The sequence below is a fragment of the Ochotona curzoniae genome, unplaced genomic scaffold (assembly GCF_017591425.1).
Source record: "Ochotona curzoniae isolate NIBS_2020 unplaced genomic scaffold, NIBS_Ocur_1.0 contig_2754, whole genome shotgun sequence".
NCBI classification, from domain to species: domain Eukaryota; kingdom Metazoa; phylum Chordata; class Mammalia; order Lagomorpha; family Ochotonidae; genus Ochotona; species Ochotona curzoniae.
In genome coordinates, this window is record NW_024465582.1 from 4585952 (window position 1) to 4603129 (window position 17178).

A 17178-nucleotide genomic window follows, 5' to 3' on the forward strand; every position below is an offset into this window, starting at 1 on the left:
TCAAGAACCAACACCTTAATTAGCATCTTATGATGCCATGTATGGGTTCTTCTTAAGTTCTACAGGTGTCAGCCTGTGTGTGGAGCACTGTCTACAGAATATCTTTGCGGTCACTTCCATTTAGAAACAGGAAAATGTCTATATTAGCTTTCCTTAAGATTAGAGAATAAGTGTGATTTTAGAGTATATTAACCAATGAGTCAAATATACTTCATACTGGTCAACATGACCTGACAAGAAGAACATTTTAATTTTAAAGACTATTTCCTAAAGTGAGGACAAATTGTGAAAACCAACTAGGATGCTGTTATTACAGGCTGCATTGTGTTTCCTTAGAATTGCCATGCTGAGGGCCCTGGGTAATGGAAATCCTCACCTTGTAACTGCAATGATCCCATATGGGTACAAGTTTATGTCCTGTCTGCTGGAATTTCCTTTCAGCTACCTGTCTGTGGCTTGGGAAAGCAGTGGACGATGGCTCAAAGACTTGGGACCCTGCAACCATGTGGGAGACCCAGAAGAGGCTCCTGCCTTCAGATTAGCTCAGCTCTGGCCATTGTAGCCATTGGGGATTGAATCAACTGACAGAAGATCTTTCTGCACCTCCTTCTTCTGTAAATCTGCCTTTCCAATAAAAATAAATAAGTCTTTTTAAAAATTGCCATGTTGAAATCCAAACCCAGTGTATGTCAAAATGGGGCTGTATTTGGAGGAAGGCAGTTTACTGAGGCAACAGAGGCAACATGAAGTCTTGCACATGGGCTCTAATCTAATATGACCATTGCTCTAGAGATTTTGGACACAGATGACAGAGGCAAAATCATGTGCAGATACGGGGGAAAGACAGCATCCACAGGGCAAAGAGAGAGGTGCCTCACAGAACCAGCTGGCTGACTCTTGCATCTGGATTAACCTGCCCCAAAGCTGCATGGGAACTAATCTCTGTTGTTCATGCCACAGTCACTGTCTGGTGGATGAAAAAACCAGCGCAAGCATCAATCCCACCACCTTTGATTGCAGTGGAGGGGAGCGAGCTAGGAGTGTTGGGGTGGCCTTGGCAGGCCTGAGTCCCTGGCACCAGGGGGCTGCTGAGTCAGGGAGCCCACCTTCCCCTCAGCTGAGCTCCAAAGACCCCTTACTGAACTCTGCCATCTCCCTCTGAAGAGGAGCTTCACTGCTGAGTCTTGCTGGCCCGACACCATCTGAAATCCAGATCAGATGCGCTGAAGAGGCAACTGTCCAGTGAGGCATTTCCTCTCCTCTGGATTGAGTGTGGGGGTGCGGGTGCGTGCACAGTGTGTGTCTCACACTGTTTTCTCTGTAGGCACGAGGAATGCTCATTCACCCAACACAGACTTGACTTAGCCCAGTGGAGTCTGCTGTCAGCTACCTGAGAACTCATCATATACTTTAAAAATATATTTGTAGAAAGGAGTGCTTTGAATAGATGAATAATATTGGCAGCCAGCTGACCTTAACATAAAAAATAATAATAATTCCATTTCTTACCTGTGGCTAATGCAAGAGTAAACCAGATAAAATAAATGTCCTTGGAGCTTTCCAGCCACAGCGTGATTATCATTAGCATTACTTTGTAAAGGGGTTTTCTCAAGGTCATGGTAGAATTAGTGGCACTGTGGGACCAGGCACTCATCCATTATATGGGTTAAAATGACTAATTGAGGGTCTGAGTTTAATTATAATCCTAAGCACAGGCGCAGTGCAGATCCTTCAACAGGCTTAATAACATTCTCATGTACACAAAGATAGATGGAAAAAATTAGGGTTGTATATTGTTGTCCTTCAGGACAAGATGCTATAGTGGGAACAGAATAATAAAAATGAAGAAATGACTCGGTGGCGCGGGGGCAATGAGCTGTGCAAGTTAGCAAAGCCAGCCTTTTGGCACGTGACTTGCCTGGAGATAGTCTGCAGCCTGCACAACCGAGTGGAAGGCAGCTCTGCCGGAGTGTGGATCAGAGGGTTCTTCCGGAGCTGCCAGCAGATCCAAGGGCTGCACCGGACGCTCTACCTGAGTTCCCTCCCAGTGAAGGCAACGCCTACGGCAGCATCCTTGGGATATTGATTTGTGGCACATCAAATGGGAAACACAGTTTCTCACTAAAGCATCCATTCTGAATGCAACTGGGAAAGTCATTCCTGTAATTGACTTAGGCTGGGTAACACCCCCTGAGTGAGAATGACTGCTGACTGGCCGTAGCTCCCACAGCTCCTGGCAACACTCAGCAGATAGTTCAAAGTCAGGGTGAGGGCAGTTGTGTGGGGAGAGCCTCCTCTAATGGCCACCAGGTCAAGTGACTGCACGTGAACCTTCTGTGCCTGGGGCACTCACTTCCGGGCTTGTAGAGCTCTCAACTCTGCTGCAGGGGAGCTGCTGCTTCGTTCACAGGTGTTCACAGGTGGTGGCTGGAAATCACCCTGTGCTCGGAGATTGCCTCTCTGGGGTCTCAGTCCCAGTTTGGCTGCAGCCTGCAGACAGGCAGCTTCGGGGAGTCCTTTGCTCTCTCCTCCTCCCCTTCTCATTGCACCCTGCTCTCTGGATGTAGGGCCCACCCTACAGCAGCAGGATGTTTTAGCTAATGACATCTGCAGCTCTGAACAGGATCACATCATAATGTTCCCAGCACACAGGAACTTTTAGGGGACATTAATTCATCCCACCACAGACACCAACAGAAGCCTGACCACAGTGGGAGTCAGTATGACCCTTCCGAGTCTGCACTCAGGCCATGGCCCATCTAAACACGGTTGAAGTTGAAGGTGATGATCATACCAGCCAGTGCTTAAGACTGACAACTGACAATATTGCATGCATAGAAATGATCATGAGCTCACAGCAATATATTTCAAAGTCTGCATAACCTGACTTATGCTAAACAGAAGCCATTTCCTGGGGGCAGTTCTTAAGACAAAATGAAGAATAAATGAGTAACAAAATAACCTCAGTCAGACTCGTGTTTCAAGTCCTTTCCACAAATTGCTGCACTTATTTGGAACCATGTTTTTAAATGATTTTCATCAGCAATTTCATTGAAGCTTGAGTTTGGCAGAAATGAAGCAAAAGACACAAAGAGAAAAGGGGGAAAAAAGAGGAAGAAGGGGGTTATTACTGTGTCTCTGGAGCCTGGCTGGAAGCAAAACAAGGAGAGGAAGCCTTCTGCACCTGAGCCCTCCTCCCCCAGGGCTCTCACACTCACCGCCTCCCTCTGCCAGTGCTACCTGGAGCCCCATGGCCTCCCCTCTGTCATTCTTAGCAAATCACCTCCTCCCAAAAAGATTGAAGAATTTTTCTTTTTTTTTTTTTTGCATTCCTATCCTCTGTCCTCAGTGACAGACAGATACTCCAGGGACAGATAGATAGATCTGCTTATGAAAAATTCCATTTCCTATGTTAAAATGGATTTCAAATGGAAGAGGACTAAGCGCATTAACTTTTGATTTCATATTTCATACTTGCTCAAGTTCTTGCTGTGTCAACATGCTCTGACATTTCCCCATGAGCATTTAGCGTGTTCTTTTAGCAAGTGACTCTTCTCTTTGGACTGCTCCAAGGAGCATGCCTCTGACTGGAGTCTGGGGTGGGCGAAGGGGCTAAAGCAAACTCTCAAGAAACCAGAGAGTCTTAAAAATACATGGAATTGCCCAAAGATGGGATGGCTTTGGTTTTTCAGATTTTTGGTTTGCTACATGATCGATAGAGATATATTTCCCTAACTTAAATTCACTGTGCTAAGCTTTTAGACATTTATATTCATATCACTGCGTTTCTTTTTAAAGAGAATAAAGAGGCAATCTCTTTTAGAATAGTAATTGCTTACATTTTTAACCTTGGCTTCCCACCCAGAAATGACATAACCAAGCCTGAATCCTGCTAGGAACAGAATAATCAGGACTGATAATTCCTGACAATAATAAGGTAAGTTTACTTTTTATTTGCCACATGTTCCTACTTCAGGATTGGCAAACTATACTGGTTTAGGAACTAGCACCCTAGCAAAAGATTTTTGTTTTTAATTTTCTTCATCTATGTGAAATTATAGTTACAGATAAAGACCAATAATATCTATTTATTTTAAAGTTGTGAAAGAACAGAGGATTGGGAAAACTGGGAAACCCATGCCAATGTTATTATCTAGGATATGCATGAAGCGCCAGTCTTATTTTTAAAAACAAAAAAGTCCTCGCAGTTCTCATTGTGTAGAGGGAGATTTCAGGTGAGGAAAAGTGATTGATTCTACCCAACCCACCTGCTCACCCCACATTTTAGGTATCAGGAAAAAAAGGATGAAAAGCCAGGAGAGAGACAGCGATCAAGACAGATGACATTGACAGGCAAAAAATGGATGTTGGCCAACTGGAGGCCTCTTGCTGAGAAGCAAACCAAAGGAGTTCAGACTGAAGACAGTGCGCCCCTGTGCCAGCTTGCTGGTTGTCATATTGTTTAAGCACACACCTGTAGATCATCTCCTTCCTGTAAAATGTCTCTCTCCATCGCACGTGGTGCAATGGAGATGGGTGAGGTTCAAGTGCTGGCTTCTCAAATGCCTTAAGCTTGTATGGGTTTAGTGGTGAATATGAAAATCAACATACTGCAGCAGAACTTTCAGGCCCCGGAAGAGAGGAGTTACATGGATGATGGTGACAATGATAATAATCACAATCCCCTGTAAGCTTTTTTCTTCTTTCAACTGACAGTGTACGTCAAGTGTACCTGGAGTTCTCTCAGAGCAACACCAGAACATGCCAGACATTCCTTGTGGTCCTCCCCCTCACTACTCATGGGAGGGAGAAGGCTTTCCTCATGCTTGGTCCAATTTTACCTGCTCCACAAAACCATTCCTGGCCACAAACGGCTGAGTTAGTTCTTTTCTTGCAATTTTTCCTTCTGTACCGTCCTAACCATAGAGTTAGAATACCACCAGCAGGTTGTGCCAGCTTCTTGATGGGATTGTGAGTCCCTGGAGGGTGGAGACCGCCTTGTCTGTCTCTGCAGCCTGGCTCCCATCCTAGCGCACAGCAGGTGAGCAGCAAATGCTCTTGGGATAAAATTACTAAAAGCTAAGAACAGCACAGGAAGTGATTTCTTTAACGCGAATCAAGATCAAAGCCTCACTGGAAAAATTGAGCAGGCATTTAAAAATCATACACTAGAATCCAAGATCCGTCGGGCTGTAGGCAGTTGTCTCTGTTTTGGTGTGTTGCCAAGCACTTTCTCAATCAATGATGAACAAGAATAGAAGTTCCTTGAAATCTGATGGTTTACATTCAGTAAAATCAAATTTGCCCTTTTCCGAGGGTATTTTTTTCCTAATTCAACCTGCTCATCAATGTGGAATGATTCATAGTTTTCAGTGAAAAAGGAGAAATCATATTTCTTCCTATATATGGGGAGGTCTAATACATTAAAGGAAAATGGGTACTGCCTGACTTATAACAGGGATAAGTCCTCACACACCCATTAAGTTGAAAACACCTGTTAGTGGAAGATGCATTTGCTCCACCTAAGCTCCTGAACGCCTCAGTCAGCAATGGCATACACTGCTGGCGGTCTCCCTCAGAGACTGCGGGACCATCAGTCAGCGCCACTGCCCAGTCAGCTCCCACACACCAGCCCGGGGCACTTTCTAATGAATGCATATCATTGTCATACCTTTTTAAAGCCAGAAAAACACAAGTTGAGATCATCACGTGTTGGACACTATTTTCCTAATTGTGGGCTCTGCCTTGTTATTCACAGACAAAATTAGGACATTAGGAAAACAGAAACCCACCAAACCTTGCTGCATGGAACCGAGCTGCACCTTGGCAAAGGAAATCACATTTTGGTAGCAAATACCTTTCCGAAACTCACTTTCCTCCTTTTGTGATTCCCATTATGGAGCCCACACCCAGCAGCAGAAACAGGGACCACACTTCTGCTTGTAAATGTGTAGACCAGGGAACCAGCCTGCTCTTACCCAACTTTGCTCTGGATCATAGCCCAGGCATGAAAGGGGCCCGTGAACATGCACTGGTCTAATTGCTTCATCAATTGATACTAAACATACACTCATAATGTTGGTGGCCTCTATCTTGATGTTACATAGCTGGAAGAGCTAACTGGGACCCTCTGTTCTTCTGAGAGAATCTTAACTGGTACTGCTAATGCGATCTTTGCTGGCTTCCTACGACTACAACTGACTGTGAGGACATGGCAGGTGATGGTGAGCAGGATGCTCTACAAGCAGATGATGCTAGGGACTTAGGGAGGGAAACAGCAGCTGCAACGATGCAGGGAGGTCACGCAGACAAAGCCGGGCATGAGAGTCAGCGGCGCATCACATTTTAGCTTTGGAAGGGTTATATTTCTTCCGGTGGGTCGGGCATTTTTCTGCAGAGTAAGAGAGCCTACATGAAGACACAGAGGAAGTTTTGGAGAACAGCACGTGTTGGCTTATGGTAGGGCCTATCCAGAGAAATTATGTCAAGAGTTCACTGTTCCATGACCTGAAGGAAAAGCAGTTGTCAGAAGACTCCCACTCCCACGACGGAACATGTGTAGATACGTGGGGGGAGCCCTCTGCACATACATTCACATCGACACTCACATTCTTCTTAAAGGCTGCCAGCACAGATATGAATATTCATGCACTTATTACTATTAATGTCAGCAAGGTGATTTGTTCCTCCTCAGCGGAGACTGGGATCAAGCCTGGGAACCAGCCAACTGCTGAAGATAGGCCTTCTTAGTGCCAGGCCGCACACAGCACTCTGTTCACTTTACTTTTGAAACAGATTACTTGATTGGGCATTTTTAATCAATCCTTTTTAATCACACCCATCCCACCAACTTCTTTCAGTCAAGATTTACAATTTTGGCATAAAATATGTAGCATCCTTGAAAGCATAGTCTTAGATTTTAGAACTACATGTTGATTACTGCTTTCTTTTCTATGAGTAATAAACAAGACATGAAGATGATTCTAAGAAATCTCCATAGATTCCTGGGGGATGACTTGTGCAAAAATGCCTTTGGGGAAGTTACTGCACATCTGCAAGTTAATTTAAAAAAAAATTTAACCCAATAGGCGTCATTAAAGAGCCATTTCTAAGAATTGCAAGCTCTTGCAGTCCATGAAGAATTACAAAAAAGAAATGAATAAAAACAGTTACCAATGCAGTGACCTATATCCCTATGTATGTATTACAGACTCTTTCCAATCAACTGGCCTGCTCAGGCCTTCCAAATGCATGAAATAGTACAGCAAAACATTACCATGGGCCACTGTTCTTAATGAAAGAAAATAACTTATTTTTGGTTGCCATTAAAATGTTTATCTCTTCCCCTGGGCCTATGAGGTCATATTAAAAAGATTAAACCCAGGCCCAGCATGGTAGGCTAGCAGCTAAAGTCCTCGCCTTGCATGCGCCATGATCTCATAAGGGCACTGGTTCATATCCTGGCTGCTCTACTTCCCATCCAGCTTCCTGCTTGTGGCCTGGGAAAGCAGTTGAGGACGGCCCAAAACCTAATCACCCAGTACCAGCATGGGAGACCCAGAAGAAGCTCCTGGCTCCTGGCTTCAGATTGGCTCAGCTCTGGCTGTTGCAGCCACTTGGACAGCGAATCAGCAGATGGAAGATCTTCCATTCTATCTCTCCTCCTCTTTGTATATCTGATTTTACAAGAAAAATAAATGAATCTTTAAAAAAAAAATCAAACCCTAGCTTAAGTGCAGAGTAGAGGAAGATGGCCATACTTCACCCAGCCTGGTTGGAAAGGTGTTTTGGTCAGCTTCTGACACCCAGTGCCACTTCAATGTTCAGCACTGCACAATCTATCAAAACAGCAGCTCAAGTCACATGCTCCAGACAGGGCATGCTTGATGCCACCAAGAGGACACGGCAGGAGAAGGGCCTCCGGGCCCTGACTGACCTTAGGCACCCAGTGGCATTGCGCAGCACCTGCGATGAATGCAGCTGTATTTTCCGATCCTCCTGAAGAGGCGAATTTTCCCAGCCCGAGTGGGGGATAATCACCGCGTTGGTCAACACCGCCAGGGCGTCCTGGATGATTGGCATTTTCAGTGCATCGCACGATGACAGGTTCCAAAGGACTCCTGCAAAAGATACACAGAAGAGCTTTTGGACGACCTCCAGTTTTTCTCCTCTTATGTTGTTTTCCTTATTGGAGCAGGAACATCCGAAGGAAGCATTAAGTTAGGGCAGGCAGAAGTTCTAGAGCACGTCCTGAACATTCTAGAACATCTGTGGCAACCTGTTAAAAGTGTGCTGTAAAAATCTGATGAGTCAGCAGAGGAATTGTGACTTGATTTTCTCTGAATCAGCATGGGGAGTGGGGAGACCCGAGTGCGGCCACCGTGCAGGCTGCATCAACAAAACAACGCAATGGTTCAAGGTCCCATTCTAGCCGAGGCGAAAGTGGCAGCTGGATAATGCTATTGCTGAAGTGACTGTGGAATGAGCCAAAGTGGGTGGGCAGCCGCCCACACAGAAGTCTCCCAGGTCAACAGGCACAGTTCTATTGTTAAGACAAATGATGTTTTAGGTGTTTATATGTTTATAGAATGAGACTAATTTTAGAAAAGGTCGTGAGCACTGTACATGTAAAAGGCTTGAACTGTGGTAATGCAACAAGGTGGAGGAGTCCGCCACGGGGGGAGGGTCTGGGGAGGGGTGGGGGGGGATCCCAGTACCTATAAAACTGTGTCACACTATACAACGTAATTAATTTTTTTTTAAAAAAAGGCCATTTGAAAATGTTTTTGAAATGGTCATTCTGGCTTTTTGTTTAGAACCATGTATGAAAAGGAAACACATATGGAAGAATTCTGTGTTTTCCTTGGCAGGAAAGCCTTTTTAAAGCTCCTCCAACCCAGCCAGACCAAGCACCACTGCTGCGGATCCTGACACTTAAGCCATCTGTAGGATAAACCGCACTTCCAGCCTATTTGTTTAACAAACTCTCACTACACTTCAGCCAGATGAAATTTGGCTTCAGTTGCTGTGTCATAATACAGACATTTATTCCTGAAATTTCCTTAATTCCTTGCTAGGTAAGGGCGTTAATAATATAAATATGGATGTTGAGTGCTTGTGACACACTTAGAGACAAAACCATTCCCAACAATGCATTATCTAGCCCTTCTCAGAAACCTTTTGCCCAAATTTCCTTTCATGCCTCTACTATTTTTTGTCTTTTTATGCAAATATTTGCCTTATTATGAGTATTTTAAGTATACAAAAGACACTCAGGGGTACACACAAGGAACTCAAAAGATATGGATTTGGACTGATTTTAAATACTAGGAATATTGAAATACATATTCATCTTGTAATAAAACAGGAAGTGCTTATTAATCAACAAGTGTTCTATGAATTTTTGATTAGTTGAGCAACGTTCACCAAGTGACTTACTAATCTATTAGGGGATAGCTGTTACATTTCCAATAATCATTCATTTGTTGTGTCACCAGAATGTTATCTTTTTATAGTAAAATAGCTGGTGCTTTAACTTTATTTTTGTTTTACTGGAAAGGCAGAGAGAGAGTGATGTTGCCTCTAATTGGCTAACTTCCCAAAGGTCCACAATGGCCAGCCGGGCCAGGCCGACACACGAGCCCAGAGCCTAGCCTGGGTGTGCCATGCGGAAGGCAGGGACCAACCCCCCAGCCTTCACCCACTGCCTGGCAGCTGTGCACCAGCAGGAGGCAGCACCCGAGGCAGAGTAGTCAGAACTCACATCAGGCAGCCTGTTGGGCTCCCCAGTGCTACCCCGCCCTTGGTTTCAACTGCCTGTCCTGCTTCTAAGGTGTAACAAGCATATTAAAAAGAAATGAGTATCTATCCCAGTATTTGAAAGTAAATTTTAGAATCCTCATGACCAAGGATTTATGTTTATTCTTCTAAGTATTCAAAATAAAGAGTAAAACGAAACATGAACTTGTCATTGCTAAATCCTGATTTGAAATCAGAGGCTTGTAGATGTTTTGAAATACAAGTGATATTCATACAGTCTGCTGGAAAATAATCTTCTCTAAGATCTGAACAGTAAAGAGAAACTTGTGCATTTTTGACTGCAACAACTTTGAATCATGGTAATAATAATGAAGGGATTTTTTACTCTTTTCTAATGCATACAAAAAAAGTTGGGGAGGGGAGGGAATACTCAAAATCTGAACACTAAATTTAACATGTGACAAGAAGTGAAAGGCTGAAAAAGAAATCAGGCTCCACAGCAGCTCAGAGGCACCCGTGTCCTCTTCACCTTTCTCATTAACTCATTAATGAGTGAATCCTAATTCAAATCACGCATGGACCTAAATCTCTCGGTTACTCCACCTTCCCAGACTGGCTCCCTCTGCGAGTCACATCCCAGTGAGTTTCTCACTGCACTTGACCCATATCTCCAAATCTTCTATCTTGATTTACAGTGGTAACCCACAGGTGCTGCTGCACTTGATAGAGCTACCATAAATCTATCCAGGACACAGTATCACCCACAGCAAACTGGCTGGAACATTGCAGAACTGCTGTAGCAGAAATACAGACGACCCGTGGGCATGTGTTCTCAAAAGTTAGAGGTTGGTTAGGAAACGTGGCCACAGAGAAAAGCTTGAGGCTTGGAGCAGCAATTTCTGAGGAGCAGCCAAGGGTGAGAAGCACCTGGGAATTCCACGTCTGTCCTGCTACACCCCACAAACCTACACACTACGCACACACACATCACACAGAACACCCTATACCACACACATACCCTGCCCTCTACACAGAACCACGCATCACAATTTCCAACTCCCCACACACCAGCCACATACTCATACATGCCACACACACACATCATACCTTCCACAAGCCACTCAGATACCCACCTCCACAGACCCACCACCCCAACCCAGCATATATACAGTATACACATCACACTGTCCCTAAACCACACACTCTCTCTCTCCTTCTCTCCCTAGGAGTGAGCTGAACTTGGTGGCTCATTTATGACCCTCAGAATATGGGGTGAGTGACATGAGACGAGATCTGTGGTTTCCTCTAAGCTCTCACTAGTGGGGAGGGAGGCTCGTTGTCATAGCAGGGACACTCTCACGCAGCCCCAGGGACGACACAGTGGTGAAGAGACACCATCGTGCGAGTGTGCCATCCTGGAAGTGGCCCCTCAGCCCCACTTCATGGCTTTGGCTGAGCTCATGAGAGGCCCTGGGCCAGATCTGCTCCCCTCCAGGGCTCCTGGATGCCTGACACCTGGAACCGAACTGTTACGTTCTGGGGTGATCTGGTACACAAACAATATCCCTCTCTTCCTTCCTGACCCCCACTCCCTCTCCATTCCCATCTCCTTCATAGTTCTCCTCTCATTTGGTGCACTCAGTTCCCTTCTTACATTTCTTCAAAACTCTCCTCCTGGTGGCTTCCTTCCTTACTGGGATCCACTTGTTCTCTCCTGCCTCGAGAAGCCCTGCCCTTGTGGCACAGATGTTGCATGATTTAGCATTGACGTTCCAGTGACTTGCACACTCTGCTGTGTGCTGTTCCCTGGAAGGCCTATTGCCTCATTCTGGAACATTCTTCCCCACATCCCTGCATGGATAATCCCTCTTGCCATTCACGTGTCACCATAAATGTGCTAAACGCAGCTAGGATCTTCTGAGTCAGCCCAAGCTGCCTTTCCAGATGCTAGCTGTCAGATCTCCTATTTTAATTTTCAACAGAGACCTTATCGCCAACTCATACTTGCCATGCTTTTTCGCTACTTGTTGATTTTCTGTCATTTGCACACTGTTCCTCCCCAAATTGCAGCCTCGCCAGGCAATGACAGCAGACATCTGCCTGAGAATTACAACAGGGAAACTGTGTGTTACCCAGTGTGCACTGCTCTATAACTAGAACCTGCAGAACAGTAAGAACCAGCGGCTGCATGTGTATGCCTTCCAGGAGCCATGCCCCTAAGCCCCGGGTGTTCTTCAGGTACAGCAGTGCGAGCAAAATAACAGCATGATTTAAAAGAATACAATAGTAGTCACAAAATACAGTTTCACAAATAATGAATCTTTGTGGCAATGTTAAATGTTATCTAAATGAGATTATAAATCTTGAATCTACAAAAATTGTTCAACTAGTAGAGAAAATTATGTTGCTGAAAAATATGAAGCTGTTAATTATTAGCTGGCCTATCTCCAGCATTTCCTGCTGGTGATTTTCTTAGATTAATGCCCGAAAAAATCTAAATTAGTCAAGGTAATATGAACATTTCAATTTGTAAAAAACATGTGGATCATCTTGGAATCACACCAGCATTCAGCATGCACACCAGTCTATCCATTCTTATCTGAAGTTAACATCAATATATTCTAGTATTTTTAACGATATTTGCTACCAAATTTTACTTCACCAGGTGAAAATATACTGAGATTATAATCTGTAATAAAATTGTTTTATAACGAGTATTTCCTTTAATTATGGGGGTTCAATAGCTTTTATTAGTCTAAAATTACTACTGTTACAAATATAATTTTAATAGTGGGCTTAGTTGACAAGACATTTAAATAACTAATTATATATACAACATATATTAAAAACATAGTTTATTTTTATTTCAGGCACAAGGCGGCTCTTTTCCTTGAAACCATTCATATTCGTGAGCGGTAACTGGTGTATTACAATTTACTCAATACAATCTTACACTTTCACTTGATCTTTTGTTTTACTAAAGAGTGACTGTGGTTTCTCTTTTCTGGAAAAACAAACTAGTATTATCTGGAGGGGAAAGTGATGGGTCAACAGAAACCGTACTTTATAATGGCCAGTTGTCGATTATGGGAAAAATCAAGTAGGACCTGCTCGCCACGACAGACTCATACAGCACCTCTTGTTCCTTCCGGCCCTTTCTTCTAAGTCTTCAGGCCTGCAACACGATTCTCTAACATGGGAGAGGCTTACGTCCAAGCACAGAGGAAAGTGAGGCTCAGGTCCTTTGAAATACAGGATTTAAAAATTAAACATTCAAGATAAATCAGCTAAAAAGCCAGGTTTTTAAAAAAGATTTATTTTAAACAAACAGTTGCTGAGGAAAGCAGAGGAGAAAGAGTAAGACGGTGAGGAGTTCTTCTTACAGAGTTAGGTATTGTTGGAGGTGGCCAAAGGAGCACCCCCACGACCTTCTCTACTTCCACCTGTTGAGTCTATGAGTGTACGAGTCCCGAGTCTATGAGTGGGCAAACAGTGACTGATTATAACATGGCGACCCATGAAGCCTTGAGCTCATGTTGCATGTGTGTTTATGCCTGCAACATGTACACTGCAACAATGCATGCACCTGTTACACGGCCCTGACAAGACATGGCCCTCAAGGAGTATCTTGAGAGTCCTTCCAGATGGAAAAGATTCAAACAGCTACTTACTGAAAAATCAAAGCATTTGTTTATGTTAAAGTTTGTTCAATGCCTGAGATCCAAACTCCTTCAGCTTTTCTTTTAGGAGTTCAAGGGGTTGGCTAAGTAGAAGCAGTGACCTTTGAATCTCCTTTTTCATATTCTCGGCTAGATGACACAGTGGTCTTTTCAGGAGAAGCAGCGGAAGGCCAGTCCTTCTAGAATTGCAGCTCACGGGGTCTTCCCAATTGACAGCCTCACGGAGATGCTGGGGGTATGACAAGACTACAGGGAATGGCTGTGTCGGGTGTGGAGCAGGGGAGCAACTGTACTGCTTACTAATCCCTGTCCATTGTCACCTGCTATGACCTCACCTGTCTGCCCAGCCACAGACAGGAATGTTTTCAATCACCACGCACATCGGTGCTGAGCATGAAGGACACTTACTCCTGTTCATTTTCTTAATTCCAGGGCAGATAATGAGTAAGTTCTTCATATTTGAAAGACATTCTGGTCATTGCTACGACACAATAGGATAATTCTAATTTGAGTTGTTAAGACTGACTTGGTTCCCATGAGATGTATAGATTGCAAAGTTCTGACATAGCTTGGTTGTAACATGAAACCATCATCACTGAAGGCTGTCTTACGCCCAAATCAAAAATGGCCCTGAGAACACTTTGGCATCCAAATTTCAGCCCTAGCAGCTAATGCAGAGTGAGCTGGTATAAGATTAATACATGCATGAGGCTTATATTCATCTAAGAGTTTTACTAGTGCCTTAAACAATTATCTTCACTACTGTCTGAAGAGCTTGACTTTACAAAGTAATTTTATAGAAAAAAGTCACTTTAAAGAAAAAAATCAAAACTCAGGTATGCATATGCTCTCCCTTTGCATTATACATTGGAATACGCACATCCTGGTTTCTTTAGAATTTACCCGTTAAATGTGTGATGGTTAAGTTTACTGCTTCAACTTGAGTGGGTTAAGGAATTCCTAGAAACTCAGAAATGTATCGTTTTGGTGTGTCTGTGAGGCTGATTTGAAATGAGATTGGCATGTGAGTGCTAGCAGACAAGGCCGAAGCACCCAGCCTCAGTGTGGGTACACACCAGGACTGGCTCCAGGGTCTGCTTGACACACAGGACTCGGGTTTAGGTCATCGGCTGCTGGCTTTGGATTCCATGGCTTCCACCTACAGCATCCTTGTTGCCTCTCAGGCTCTTTGCCTCCAGCTGAGATTGACTTTTTTTGCCTCTTATGGTTTTGAAGCCCATTGACTGAACTAGCTATGGACATTCCTGGGTCTTCAGGCTGCAGACAACCTGTCACAGAATTTCCCAGCTGTAATCATTGTTTGAGCTAAATCTTATAATAAATTTCCCTGCATCTATCTATCTATGGAGTCTATCTTTTTGTATCTCAAAAGAACTCTAATACAAAATGTTCATAGCAAAGGAATAAGAGGTCACAATATATTCACAGAAAACAATGTTTAGACCCACTGTGGACAAGACAACACAGCCACTGGGCAGGAAGGGGTACGCTCTCCCATGGTGATTTTTTAGAATCAATTGTACTTGAAAACAATTTGGATGTCAATGTCTGATAGTAGCCATCTGTGAAAGTCATGGGTTCATCTTTAATTTCAGCATTTTATAAATGAACCATAGAACTCTGTGTATCTCAGCTCTCAAGGGGCCAAGAGTTAGGAATATGAAATTAGGTTTGTTTGAAACTCTAGCCTTCCTCGATGACCTTGGATCTGCCAGAACTTCCAAAAAAATATCACTGCAGTATCCATGCTGAGTTTTATAATCCCTTAGAAGTAGCCCTGAGACTTCTGTTTCAAAAATTTACAACAGTTAAGGAAAATGTCCTTTCCTCTGACAGTGTATCTTGTGTTTTTCATGATACAGTTCCATAGGCTCAAGGATCTTCCTTTCCACCCTGTGCATGAAGCCTGCCCTCCAACTGTTTTCCCTATATTATTACGTAAGAATTGTCCCTAAACAACAGTCGCAAGTATATTATTCTTACATCATGACATTTTAGGTACAGACTATGGTAGAAAGCCCAGCATGCTTTTGTCAATATATATTTACAGTTTTATTGGGAGTCCATCTTTTATTTTGGGAATAGAGATGCATACTTCACTTCTCAGTTTGCTAGTCTCCATTATACAGTTTCTCTAGATAAATATACACTTATAAACACATTTTAACTACACGTCTATTGATCTTGTATTTTGTATGAAAGTTACCTTATATCAGAGAGAACATATGATATCTGTCCTTTTGGGATTGGCTTATTTTACTGAGCATAATGGTCTCCAGTTCAATCAGTGTATCGTATGTGTACAATATAATGATTTTGGAGAGACTGGTTGTATTTCTTGATGTTATGTCATGGAGTAGTTGAAGTTTACCATTTAAAAATAAAACGGGAGAAGAATGAAAGGTAGAGACAGACTGGATGGATGAATGGAAGGATAGATGGATAGAAAGATACATACATAGACGGAAGGACAGATGAATAGATAGGTAAGTAGGTAGATGGACAGACAGATATATTTATAGAGACAGATTCTAAGACAAACATCTACATTATCTTATTATTTAACTCACAAGCAGGACTCGAATTCACTAATGTCTGGCCCTTCATTAAGTGAGATTCGGATAAGATGCTTGGCTGTGACAGCGCAGGCTCAGAGGTCCTCAGCAGCGAGACCCACCCCTCACTGTGCCAGCAAAGGGCTGCCACTCCAGCGACTTCCGACCTTGAGTGCCCTTTGAAATTCACCCAATCAAGGACCCGTGAATACCCTGCCCCAAGTCTCCTATTATACAACTTATACACGGAGAATATAAATTATGAGAAAACCACATATACTTTTCAATTTCATTTTGCACCAAAATAAACTTTTGATTCATTTTTCAAAGAATTCTTAGGAGTTCTCTCAGAGTCAGGCTCTTTTGGGAGAGGGAGCACCATCTTTATAAAAAGTCTAATGAACTTTGCTTTGTTGACCACCAGGCTTTTCAGTTGACCTTAGGAGCTGGCAGTTGAGAATTCGCATAAATGACTGAAAATAAGCTGATGGCTCACTTCAACTTTATCAGACACAGAGCATGGCAACTTCCTGAATAAGCAAGGGGATCTTGACTGGGGACAGGATAATGGCTGCTAAGCTGCTTGCACAGTTAGTTGGTGTCATACAAGTGACCCAGCCTGTATAGACCTTAGAAAGGCTTCAGGCTGCCGTCCAGACTCTGGGCCTGCAGGGTGGAAGCAAGAGACGGATTCTACAGCCTCATCCATACATGGCATGCCTACTGCCCTGGGATTTTTGCTTTTTACACAACAGGTGGCATAGCCACTTCATTTTCTGATCTGTGTCAAGGTAAGGATTCACATAGAATTTTTATGAGCTTCCACAGGTAAGAATTCCTGGAAAGAGGACAGCCTGGCCAACATTCCCTAGTGGGGTCATTTTAAAGAGCCCTCTTGGTTATTATGGCTCTCAAATAAAAGATGAGGGCATGGTGGCAGAGTGCAAGGGGTGAACTAAGAAGCACAGACTGAAGCTTTCATTTCAGTTCTTACACAACTAGCATGAAGAGGAGGTCAGCCTTTTTAAGGTCCTCATTAGACACTCACTGTATGGGTAAACAATCAAATGAAGGAAGTGGTAAATAATGGGATGGACCTGTTGAGTCACGAAGATGCCAAATAGATGGGTCTCAGCTTGTCTCAGAAGTGGACTGAGCTAGGT

General features: G+C 43.5%; 1 protein-coding gene across 5 annotated transcripts in view; it reads right to left on the reverse strand.

Moving 5' to 3' along the window:
- CTNND2 (catenin delta 2) overlaps positions 1-17178 on the reverse strand; it is a 661272-nt gene that overhangs the window by 126216 nt on the left and 517878 nt on the right. For all 5 annotated transcript variants that reach the window (XM_040977415.1, XM_040977414.1, XM_040977418.1 and 2 more), the window contains one exon: positions 7937-8120. In XM_040977415.1, coding sequence (XP_040833349.1) covers positions 7937-8120 — 184 coding nt within the window. The remainder of the gene's footprint in view (positions 1-7936; positions 8121-17178) is intronic.